At 32.9% G+C, this 13,793-nt stretch overlaps 1 protein-coding gene across 1 annotated transcript in view; it reads right to left on the bottom strand.

The window, feature by feature from the left end:
• Positions 1-13,793, bottom strand: part of LOC149803181 (cadherin-23-like) — a 287,768-nt gene that overhangs the window by 85,205 nt on the left and 188,770 nt on the right. Inside the window, exons 47-50 of the mRNA XM_089953899.1 lie at positions 10,532-10,656; positions 9,354-9,444; positions 4,514-4,656; positions 2,236-2,370 (exon numbers count right to left, since the gene is read on the bottom strand). Coding sequence (XP_089810025.1) covers positions 2,236-2,370; positions 4,514-4,656; positions 9,354-9,444; positions 10,532-10,656 — 494 coding nt within the window. The remainder of the gene's footprint in view (positions 1-2,235; positions 2,371-4,513; positions 4,657-9,353; positions 9,445-10,531; positions 10,657-13,793) is intronic.

Genomic DNA, 13,793 nt, shown 5'->3' with positions numbered 1-13,793 from the left:
AGTGTTTGCAAATCATGTATAACTCACTGCAGACCAAAAGATCAAAATCTTAAATGTAAAACAAAAATAGTTTTAAAACATGTGAAAAAATTGCTACGATGGCCCCTCAAAAATCTAGTTCAGTCTTTTACATATGTATGCAAATATGCCTGTAAAAGGTTATTGTCTGCCTCAAGTGTAATTTTTTGTTTAATCATGCAAAAAAATTTTTTGTCAAAGAGTCAAAATCTTACAAATAAAAAAAATGCTCCAAGAAAATTGAAAGTTGTTGTAATAGCCTGACCTGGTCATCTACATATGCATACAAATATGCCAGTTCTGTGCAATTTTGTAAACTACCTTATTTGAATGTATGAATATAGATTAATAGTTAGATGTGTGAACAAGACATAATAGGGACAGCATAACACATATGCACCTGGTGTTATTGAAATGGCTTTGCAATTTATAGTGACTGATTTAGTCTTAATAACTTTTCTTAATCTAGCAGAAAATAGATATGAACAAGAGCTCTGTAATATTGTGATGTTCCATAACTGTGAGAGCAAATCCAAGATAGCAAAAATAATGTATGTATGTATGTATGTATGTATGTATGTATGTATGCATGCACACACACATGCATGCACGCATGCATGTATGTACGTATGTATATATGTATGTATGTATGCAAGAAAATATATGTATGTATGTATGTATGTATGTGTATGTATGTATGTATGCAAGAAAATATATGTAGGTTTGTATGTATTATGTTTATTGGCATATCAGCACAATCAAGTCCATAAAGTGCCAAGTAAAAATATGGATGTACATATGTCAAGATTGGCAAATGCTATAATCTTCAAGAAAACAAACCCTTCCAAACAAAATTGATCCTATTTTTTAAGATGCCTTTTATTTAGGAAAGTACAAAATGTTAACACTATGGTCATTCCATGGTGTGGACACTATGGTCATTCCATGGTGTGGACAGATGTTCTTATTGATATACAAACATTTACAAAGATGCGAGAGTGATTGCTATGTAAACTTCTGCCAAGGTGCACTTGCCAAAATGAAAGCATGTGCTCTTTAATAATGAAAGATAAAAATCTTTAAAATTGTAACTGCCACAAATGGAGGAAAGACAAATGTACCATAAATACTTGCATATAAGTTGCATGCAACTGCAAACTTCATAGACCCAGAACTGCCATCACATAACATACTGGTAGATCGGGTCCATACAATTTATTAGAAGTAGTCATTATGTGAGGACAGATCAGGGTTATTGCTGAGTGCGTAAGGACCAGACTAATAAGAAAGTATATATGGTACAAAAATATTTACCATGTTCAACTACATAAAAACTTGTGAATAACATAGACCTAGATCTGCTGGCAAATCAGTTCTGAACTGTTTGCCTTAAGAAGTATATGAACAGACCCTGATTTACCAGCATATCATGCAATGGCAGGTTAGATTTACAAGTACTCTTCAAATAATAATGTACAATATACAAGTGCAAATATGGTCCATATTATAGCATACAAAGACAGGCATGTCGCAACAGTTTTCTTACATGGACTAAATATATTATGCTGTACATATCTATCAATGATAGAAGGACATATCTTTACTGTAATATACAAGGAAGACTTAAAAATGCTAAGGAATTCATGATGAATTTCTATTCTAACCATTATTTAATAACAGCAACCTACAGTGCCAAATCAAATGTGACTAGACATCAAAGTAAGAAAAGCTGGTGTTAATTGTGAAAAATGCAATTTGAAATGGTCACTGCATGGATAAGAATTATTTTTATATTTTTTGTGTGTGCACTAATTAAAATTTTAACTGGTGTCTAAAGTACTATTTTTAGACCTCCTGGTGATGTAAACAAAACATGGCACCCTGAGTAATCAACCCACAGTCATCAAGAAATTGCCAATAATTCCATCAGTCAAGAAAGATTTTAGTTGTAGAAAAAAAAAAAATGAAATAATTTTTTATATGTTCTTTGATTCAGACACCTTAGGGAAGGTTTAAAAAATGGGGTCCATAAGCAAACGGAGAAATAAGTGGTGCAATAAAAAATCATGAGTAAAATGGCACAAAAACAGTACAGTTATCAAAGACAAGTACTGAAAATTCAAATGAAAAGTTGTAGATTAGTTAATGTCATTAAATGCACACTGAATATGTGTAACAAACAATAAACTGTGATATAGGTATACAAATCTTGTTTACATCTGCTATAGAGGATTTTACAGGTGACCCATGGTCTTCGGCCTTCACAATGAGATGATACAGAGATGTGCCATTGTGTAAATCTGCTACATTGTCACCTTCCCGATCCAGTGGTGTGATAATGGTTATTATTCCCTGTAAAAAATTTTTAAATACACAGCCATTAACATAAAAAATTGTACAAATTTATTTTGTAAATGATTTGGCAAACAAGTCACATACATTTTTGCTATATGTATGTATATGAAAAAATGCACTTAATTTTATATATTGATTTATAAGAATCAATTTAGATCACATCTTTTGACAGTCTTGTTAAGTTCAGTGTTTTCCCTCCTCACATATATCCTCACCATAATCACCATCAAATAAAATTAGATGAAAATTTTCTGGGGGGTTTGAAATAAAACAAAATGATGGAATCCTACATTCAGCATGGGGCCTTTGCTGCAAAATTCCTTTTAGTATAACCTATCTATATTGGAGTTAGTATGACCTATCTTAGATTGGGTATGGCCTATCTATGTGGGATTTTGTATGACCTATCTATATTGGGTATGGCTTATCTATGGGGTTTGGTATGACCCATCAATATTGGATTAGGTATGACCTATCTATTTGTGGTTTGGTATGACCCATCAATATTGGATTATGTATGGCCTATCTATATGGGGTTTGGTGTGACCTATCTATATTGTATTAAGTATGGCCTATCTATATGGGGTTTGGTATGACCCATCAATATTGGATTAGGTATGGTCTATCTATATGGGATTTGGCATGACCTATCTATATTGGATTAGGTATTGCTTATCTATATTGGGTTTGGTATGACCCATCAATATTGGATTAGGTATGGTCTATCTATATGGGGTTTGGTGTGACCCATCAATATTGGATTAGGTATGGCCTATCTATATGGACTCTGGCATGACCTATCTATATTGGATTAGGTATTATCTATCTATATTGGATTAGGTATGGCCTATCTATATGGGATTTGGCATGGCCTATCTATATAGGGTAGGTGGTGGGAACAATTCGAGTGAAACAATAAAGAACAACTATATCTATCTGAAAGTTAAATTGCATGTTTTGCTAGCTGATAACTAGCTAATCTCAGATTGTTCTGCTTTATAAATGTTTATAAATGAATAATTATAGGTTACTGCATTTGTATGGGAAAATATGAACGAGTTTTCAGATGGAATACTGCACGAACTTGTGAGTGCATTATATCCTTCCGAAAAAACGAGTTCATATTTTCCCATACAAATGCAGTAACCTTTTTATTATATGCTCATTTTTTTATTCTACCTAAGGTTTAATTATATAAACAAAATACACTACAAGAAACAACGTAATTGAATGAATGCCATATTCAAACTAAATACACAAGCGCAGATTTTACATTACACAATGACATCATTATTAATGCACACATAACTCTGACCATATAAATTTGAACTTAGTCGTGCGGTCGACATAACTTTCGAAAGAAAATGGCGTGTCTAGTTAAAATTGAAATTTGCAGTCATATTGTGAATGAATGCGCATTGCAACAACTTTTTCATCTGATCTGGAATGAATATATTTTGGAATTTTGTTTCGATTCGACAAAACTTTGTGATTTTGGACTGGATTCATCTGTACAAATTATACATGAAATACATCGGATTGAAGTGGCACGGGAGAAGCGTGTTTAAATCTGCAAATGTGTTTCTGTTTCTGTCAATGAATGTTTTAAATCATAACATGGAAAAAATATGAAGTCTTTCAATGGCAATTATCAAAAAGACACTATGGAATTTAATGTTTATTTCATTTTGAGTGCAGTAAGGAGGATGCAGTTGCACTTATCATCAAAATTACAGCACGATTTTGAAATGTGTAATCCAGATTGAAAACCTATGACATGGCTCATGTATTTAGGATTTGCAGAATTAAGAAAAAACATTTTGAGGAAATTCAGTATGTAAAACTGTAAGTATATTTTATTTTGCTATTCTTATCACCAGATAAAGAAGACAGTATATGCCTTGTCACTTGTATGTTATTTGTAAGGACCTAATCTTCGGTCTTTTATATAATGTAGCTAGCCTAAATCCATAACATTGTATCAATGCGGGGAATATTGAACGATTCTGACAATGTAAAGTTAATGGGGAACAAAATGAGCATATAATAATTATTTTTACACATCCGACTGAATACTGACCAAACATTAAGGTATGTCTTACTTCCATTTCTTCTCAAAACACACAAACAATAAACTTACTGTGTTATTTACTGTCTCTATTTTGAAATGTCCTGTCAGATTTCTACCATCAGTGCTTCCAAATGAATAGGAAATAATTCCATTTATACCATAATCCTTATCTTCAGCAGAAACATTGATTGTCCTGCCAACACTTGAACTACCTGTGTCAAAAAAATACAAAACATGCATAAATAAAGATATTGCTAAATGTTGAGATCACAATTCAAAGTCAAGAGTAGCATTAGGAAAAATTGCAAACATGAAGATCAGTTTTCTAAGCATTATGTTATTGAATACCTCACAATTCTCCTAATTGTTGCTACAGCTTATATTTAACACCAATAAAAGACAGATTCATATAAAATATTCAACACTTTATGTGCTTGAAAAATTATTAACTGTGTAAATTTGTGTGTGTATGTGTGATTTGGAGTTTTAACATAACTTTAAAAAATGTTCAGTCATATCACTATAATGTTTGCAGTGTGGCAGTTTATAGTGATGTCTAGCACTGGGGGATCATGCCACAGACACGTAGCATGATGTACCACTCAGTCACATTATCCTGACACCAGGCCGACCTGTCCTAAAACTAACCTCTGAATGCTGAGTGCCAAGCGAGGCAGCTGTTAGTACCATTTTTATAAGTCTTGATATGACTTGATTGGAGTTTGAACCAGTGACCTTCCGCATCCAAAGTGAATGTTCTAACCATAATCATAGCTGCCATAACATGATGTGCCATTCTAAAAACACAATATTTTTTACTCCTGAACCCCTTAACAGTCATGTTTCAAAAAACAATATATATATATATATATATATATATATATATATATATATATATATATATATATATATATATATATATATATATATATATATATATATGAAATGTTCTTTAGAAAACACAATCTGAAAGACTGCAAAATTCAGGGTTTTATTTATTTATTAAACCAGCACAACTGATACTTACATGTGACATTATATTTCCAAGACAAGAAAATTCATATTCATTAATAATTTGTTCACATGCAGTATCTGTGCCTTGAACAAGAACTTTAGAACTTAAAAATTTGTTTTAAAATCCAAAGAGGGGTCAGTGTATGTTGCCCAGTGTCACATCATACAAATTGAAACTAAGTGACCTACTCATAGACAAGAACTGAATAAAAGAAAAAGAAAATACATGTTTAATACAATCTTAAACAGAACATATATTAGTTTGGACCTAGGGACCTACCATCATTCAGTTTTTATTTTGGGGGCTGCAGTATTTTCTTTTGAATCGGGATACTTTTTATCTTTCACCTCTATATAATTTATTTTGGATTCATTTAGTTCTTTTTTTCTATAAATAAAAGTAATAATATTTTTTAAAGCTATTTGGGGTCTGTACATTTTTTCTTAACAAAAAAGACCAGCTGTGCCCTCCTCCCCCAATAAAATTTATATGGTTGGTTCCTTAATGTTGATCAAATGTGCCTCAAGATCTTGTTGAATTTTTCACTGCGTAGAAATTTATCTTTCTGCATCTGCATTACTGTGAGGGAGTGTCAAACATGCAATGGCCACACTAGTTACAACGTTGAAACATTTTAGTTACTTTTGGGATTAAGTTCTGCATTTGTGTATTTTCCTGATGCTGCTCAGTGTTTATATGTCAGCAAATGTCATACTTGTAAATAATAATAATAATAATAATAATAATAATAATAATAATAATAATGACCTTATTTAAAGAGGGTAACACAATTAGCTAAGAACTAATCTACCTTGAGGCCCTCATACAAAGGAATTTATTTATTTTAGCTGCATCTCTGAAGCCACTGGATATATTGGGTTTGGAAGAAGGAAATAGAGTGGGCATTTCTAATCTCAACTGGAATACTATTCCAGAGCAGAGTTCTAGAGTGTTGGAAACTTTTTTTTTAAATAACTACTTATTTGGTGGAGGAATTTTATACTGTTTGGTAGACATGGATTGCAGGTGGGGAGTATTACCAGGTAGCCTATATTGGAATAGTGATTGTAAATATTCAGGAGCTCTATTATGGGATATCCTGTACATTAATTTGGCTTTACTCAAACAGATTCAGTCTTTAATAGGTAATATTTGAAACTTACCCGCTAAATTTTCCTTGCTTTCTTTCTGGATTGATAATAGCCCATATGCTCTTTTTTGAAGATGTGCCAACTTTGCTATATTTTTATCATTTGAATTACCCCATACTGTATTACAGTAGTCCAAATAGGGTTGTATGTAACTGTTATAAACTAGTTTTCTGTGCCTTTCAGGGAGAAAATGTCTTATCCTACTGAGAAGCCATAAACTCGAATTTACTTTTTTACTAATATGTTTGATATGTTCAGTCCATGATAGGTTATTATCTACCAAAACACCAAGTAGTCTATAATGACAGACCGTTTGCAAATTTGTATCCTTCCATGTCAGACATAGTTCATCACTATCAGGATTTGTCCTTTTTTGCTGTGTTGAGATAAGTAATATTTTAGTTTTACCAATATTTATCAACATGCCATTGCATGTGTACCAGTTTTCCAGTTTGTTTAGGGTATTCTGTAAAGAAATTTCGAGTTCACAATTTGTGTTTTGGATGTCTGACAATGTTGTGTCATCTGCATAGTGATCTGACTAGATGATATTGTGTCTCCTAGTAAAAGTGGTAGGTCAATAATAAATAAAATGAATAGTGATGGACCTAGAATTGAGCCTTGTGTTACTCCATAAATGACAAATCTTGATATGGTATTCACAAAGAATAAAATTCTCCCCCATGCTGTTGCACTTCATTAAGTTAATCTTTATCAACCAGAACTTCTAACATTCAGTTTGGCTGGAGACTGCTTCTTTTGCCAACGGTCCACCTTTTCCTGAATCACAACTACGTTCTTAAGTTTTGCCTTCAAAAAATGAATCACAGCACACTATTATGAATATTTATATAATCATGTCTTGCAGATTATATTATATATATATATATATGTATATAAGGAGTACAATCTGACTTCAAAGAAATGTTGCCAATAGTCATGATAGCTAATAATCTTTGACAAAGATTGACTAATCATTCTCATTTTAGGCAGTGATATGTAATAACTTTTGTTCATCAGCATGCATCTCTTTAACTTTAAATGAATTTGGTTGTTCCAATTCGTTTACTTTACCTATGCAAATTAACCTAATTGTCTCTAATAGCAATGCTCATAGGACCTACCAGAAACACAACAGCACACAAACTGTTGTCAGTCAATTAAGTAAGAAGTAAAACAGTGATGATTGATTTCTGATTGCCTTATGTTTGAATTGCCTCTGTGACAATCAGCTATTTAAACTGCCCGAATGATACTTTGAAGAAGCACTTAAATTAAAGCAGGGTTATTTTACTATTTATACAGCTTACAGGCTTATACAGTGGTCATCATGAAGGCTACCTTTCTCTCTCTCTCTGTTGGGGGATTTGGGAGTCAAAATTGTGCTTTCATATGATACATCATGTCATGGCAAGCACGATGCAGAAAAATGTTACCATCAATAAGCCAGATTTAAAAGGAATACAATTTGTCATTTTAAAGCATTTTAGTTGCAGCAAATGTCCACCTAAATGTATCATGTAAGATATTCATTAAAGCTTTAATTGTATTTGCAGTACCAGTAAACAGATGTCACTGATCAGTCATACATTCATGAGGATGAATATTGACAACTGTCCACAATGTATCTTGTGATACTTGCATACTACCACTGTATTGCTATAGAGTTTATCGTAATTCAAATCTTTTCCTGTGTGTGTGTGTGTGTGTGTGTGTGTGTTTGTGATAATCAAAAACTGTTCCTTTGGACAAAAGTGACATCATAAGGAATTTATAACATAATAATGTTATTGCATCACATATTCACATCATTTTAGCTCCATTATTATTCATGATAGTTTCATGAAATAGTGCATTATATTCATAAAATTAATTCTTTTTTAAAAAGAAGAAATTCCCAGATTGTTAATTTTATGCCCAAAGGGACATTTTCTTGTGCCATCTCTCCCTCTCTCTCTCTGAGGCTCTCTCTCTGGTGGCCTAGTAGTTAGATCATCCACCTTGAATGTGGTAGGTTGTGGGTTCGAACCCCAGCTGAGTCATACCAAAGACTTATAAAAATGGTACTAATAGCTGCCTCACTTGGTGCTCAGCATTAAGAAGTTAGTGTTATGACTGGTTGGCCTGGTGTCAGGAAAATGTGACTGGGTGGGACATGATGCTATATGTCTGTGGCATGATTCCCCAGCGGTAAACATGACTATAAACTGCTGCACTGCAGACATTGTAGCGATATGACTGAATTTTTTCTAAAGCTACATAAAAAATCCAAATCACACACACACACACTCTCTCTCTTTCAGGTTTAAATTTATCCTTTTAATAAAACCTGATTTTTACACATGAATGATGTCCATTGTGCAGGATCATTAGCTTTTTTCTATTAAGAAAGAAGAAACCATCCAAAATAAATGTTGAGAAATCTATTCTGTGGCACATGAAATTAGAATAGGTTAATAGAAGTAGTGAAATCTGATGACAGACACATTCACAAAGGCAATGGAACATTTACTTTCAAAGGGATATGAAATGTTTACCTTCACAAGGGCAATGAAATGTTTACCTTCACAAGGGCTATGAAATGTTTACCTTCACAAGAGCAGTGAAATTTTACCTTTGCAAGAGCACTGAATCATTTACCTTCACAGGGGATATAAAATGTTTACCTTCACAAGAGCAATGAAATTTTACCTTTGCAAGGGCAATGAAGCATTTACCTTCATAAGGGCAATGATATGTTTACCTTCACTGAAAGTATCAGTATAGACTTTTTGTGAAAATTCTGGCTGGTTGTCATTGACGTCAACAATGTTGATTTTTACTGTACAGTTTCCCTGAAAAAAATCAGAACATAACTTAATGTATTTATGTGTATGACCTAATGTCAAGGCTACTTACCCTTCACCAGCTTGCATTAAAATGGTTTATTCAATCACACCAACAACAAAAAAACATTAAGTAGTCTTTGAAAATGTTGTGATCAAGGACTATTATTCTGGGACAGAGATAACATCATTCCTATGTAACCTCCTGGCCCAGCCATGAGTTGGTCTGATAAGTGTTCAACTTCCTGGTCTCCTGAGAAGGAGATGAAGTCTACTATTGACAGAAAAGCCTAGCAACATTTATGTAAGCTTTAGTAATTTTATGCTGTTGTACTACACAGGTGTTGGTAATTTTCTGGTATTATAGATGACAAAATGAAACAAATGTCATCATTTGTCTGATGGTGAGTATACAATAAGTGAACCATTTTTAGTGTGATACAATTTTAGTGTATCTGTGACATTTAGATCCCCACCATGATACAATTTTAGTGTATCTGGTACATTTTCAGTTTCTATGATCTTGACACTACACTGTCAAGTTCCTTCACAAAGTACTTTATGGATAATTTAAAAATTTTAGCGAATAAATGTGTATAGAGTAAATGATTAAAACATATATTTATAATACTGTTATACTCGTATTCATTCTCATTATGGTGCACATTTCTGAAAGTGTAATCAACAAAATGTAACCAAGAGACTGTAATGAAACATTTGGAGGGCAGTTTTTTATAGTCTAAAAATATTCAATGGTGGAGAACCAGCCTGATTTGTTTTTTGTTTTCTTTTTAAAAACTGCCAAATACAAATTAAAGTGTAGTGTCTGAGCAGAATCATGTTGTATGATTTTGCCCTGGAGAATCATTAAAAAGTGGGTTGTAGTTTATTTTGCCATAAAGTAACCAATTTTCTATTTTAAGTAAGAAATGTACTATGTTAGATGGAAACAGAGGTTTCCACTGAATTTCCCATAACCACCCAGCTTGTTGGATGTTTCAATTATTCTTAAACTGCCAGTATTATCAACTGCTGAAAATTATCTCAAAAACGTAAGCACAGTTTGTGTCTGGAATTCAAAAAAATGTTTACTTACTGTGTTGTTTGCTTTGTCAAAAGCCACTACAGTGAGGGAATACGAGGTTGTATTTTCGTAGTCAAGAGAAGCAGTGGAATAAATATTGCCAGAGTCCTCAATTTTAAAAAGTCCATTTCTATCTCCTGAAAATACAAAATTTGTTACAGTGCATTTTTGAAATTGCTGAAAAGAAGAAAAGCTTTGTTTTGTGTGTGCAAACACATGTACTACTTTTGTGGTGATTTGCTAATGAGTTGAGTGCAAAGGAAAATTATAGGTTATAACCACTGGATATTGTATTCAAGTTCATGATGCAGTATTGTTATATCTCCAATATATTACTGAAGCCTTTCTTATTTTGAAATCTCCAGCTCTTCTGTGATGGAGAAAAGATCTCCAGTATTGATGTGCTCAATTTGACTACCATTAAGAATTTATATTTTTTAAATGTGTCATTTTATTAACTTTTGTAAAATAAAACACAAAATAAAGAAGAACTAGGGAGATTTTTTCCCGAGACAACTTCATCCCAATTCAGTCCCATGATGGCGATGAACCTATTAAAGAGAAAAAAATCTGTTCTTGTTTTTAAATGTTAGAAAATTTCTGCATCATTTATCTCCAGACTCCTGTGTTGTTAAACCTGTTGTCTAGCATCTTGTTAAAGCAAGAAAAGTTTGAAATAAATTTGCATTCTTCTCAATCATAAATTTCAACTGAGACACAGCTAATGAGAAAAAGAATACAGTAACCATTAAAATATAAAAGACCATGTCCCCAAACAGTGGGGCAAAAAAATGACTATGTCAAAGATGTCCCCCAAAATAGTTACAAATTTTAATTCAGTGACATAAAATAAGCATACAAGGTCTGGGCCTATTTCCCAGCCAATGATCAAAGAACTGCTGTTAAATGTAGCACTTTGACAATGAGATCACTTGGGCTGAGAGAGATAGAGGGAGAGAGAGAACTGTAGACTTATCAGACATGCTTTAATTCCAAGTATGAACTGAATCTAACAGCTGGTTTATGAAATACAGTCAAATCTCTCAAAACAGTCTGTTGTACACAGCAGTAATTCCTAGTCACAATGGCCATTCTAATCCCCCCCCCCCAGCAAATTTGCTATAATAATGTCCTGTACCTGCCTTCTGTGGTCAGTGGCCAGTTGTTTCCTAACCAACAGTTGTTTTTGCCTGCCTTAAGTGGTCATTCAAGCAAATCAACAGTGACTGCTCTAAATATACAAAGTGAACATATGTTTGATGATGTGTGAACATTTCATATCTCACTTCTAATTACCATACTCCAGTTAAACTAAGTCAAAGGCATCAACATACTATGTTGAAAGTGAGGCAGTAAAGTCAAAGCAATTAATTTGCTACAGATAGCAGAAAAAGAAGTTGTATAGTCACAGCAGAAATGGTAGTTGGGTGAACTCTGGTCAAAGGAATTATTAAGCATAAGCAAGATGTTATGGCCAATTTTGAGAACAAAGTTCATAATTTGAGAAGAGATACAAGTTACAGTGGTTCCCCACATGAATGGCCCCCCTGACCAGTGGCCACCCACTTTTTATGGCCAGAATCCATCAGTACTGATGAGTTTCTGTTCAAAAGTTAACCCCTCAAGAAAGGCCATCCTTCTAATGCAACCAGCAGACAAAATATTAGTACAAAAATGCGGTCACATATTATTATTAACATGTGTCCAGAACCAGTATTTAATTCCATGGCAAGGTAAGTAATCCAACTATCTTTAGGAATGTCTGTTTCCAGATGCCAGGTTTTTGTTACTGATCAGAGAAGAGCTGGCTAAAGTACATGTACCACTAAGGATAGTATTATTATTGCTGATGTTTATAGGAAATGCATAGGGTCAGCAAAGTTTTGATAGAGTTTTAGGCTTTACACAGCGGGACTATATTTTTGTTTTTACGACTGGACAGAGTTGTCAAAATCATAACTTAGGCAGCTTAGGCTAAATAAAGATTGTGTAGAATAACACACACAGAGAAATTAAACTTAAACAAAATAAAGTATCAGACAAAGACCTAAAATAATGTGATTGTAGTACATATATCATATTATTGATAAACAAGGAATTTAGTTTACTCTACAAAGTTTTGTCTGCAATACTGTACAATTAGCAATATAGGAAAAAATTGTTACAAAACTTTAACATGTCATCACCTAGAAATGATAATCAAAAAGGAAAAGTAAAAGTTATTTGACTTGATGACAATAGGGAGAGTTCACCTGATGATAAATTTCTATGTTGGGAAGACTCAAATAAACAACATCATTACAGAAAAGGAGAATATTCTGTAGCAAAGGGAAATTGGAGTAAATGTAAAGATAATTATTTCAAATATGAAACAATGTATGAACCAAATTTAAATAACCTTTTTGGATGGATTTTCAATGCTGATACCAACAATACCCAAATCACATTCCATGCCTAAGAATAAGAACTATTAATTTATGTTACCTTGAAATAACTGATTTTAAGACAAGAAGAACATTTCAACAATTAATGTTACTTTTACATGAAGATATTATCTGCTTAAAGTGATATGCAAATTTTTACTATATGCACATACACATACATCTCACAAATATAGTCCCCCTCTGGAAAGGGCACCCATCTTGTACGGCCACTTTCCCATTGCAGTTGAGGTGGCCGTATAAGAGGAGAACCAATGTAGATTGCTTTTCACAAAGAGTCAGGAGTCATTCAATATTTAAAACTTGTTTGCAAGGGCAGACAAAATTCTGGATCATGGTTCACAAAAAGGACTATATATGGATACTTTTTATTCCATATTCTTCACAGGCCTCTCACATGCGACAAATATATTCTGATCTTGGTGAACTAAGCAAATATCTAATCCAGATATTGTTTTTGAAGTATGAACAGTTGTTTTCAGCTAAATTTATACAAGCAGGCTTACCAAAGAATCCTTTATACAAAGAATCAATCCTCTGTTTCATAGTCAAATAGTCTTTTCATGGAGTACAAAGTTCAGTGATTGTTTTAAGGTAGTGATGATTTAATTTATAGGATGGATTAAACTTAGCAGAATACAGCAATTGTGTATGGAACATAAATTTTGAGGGAACAATATAATATGCATATTGTCTGATTGCTGAATGGTGTACATACAACAATTTTGATATGTAATAATAATATGTAATAATAATAATAATAATAATAATAATATTTAATGAATGGTATTGTTCAAAAATCATTTCTGAAAGGTGAACTTCTGACCTTGACC

This window comes from Sinohyriopsis cumingii, chromosome 3 (genome assembly GCF_028554795.1).
Source record: "Sinohyriopsis cumingii isolate HCF-2022 chromosome 3, ASM2855479v2, whole genome shotgun sequence".
In the NCBI taxonomy this organism is placed as follows: Eukaryota; Metazoa; Mollusca; class Bivalvia; order Unionida; family Unionidae; genus Sinohyriopsis; species Sinohyriopsis cumingii.
Note: the sequence above shows the minus strand (reverse complement) of the source record. Positions and strands in the feature narration are given on the sequence as shown.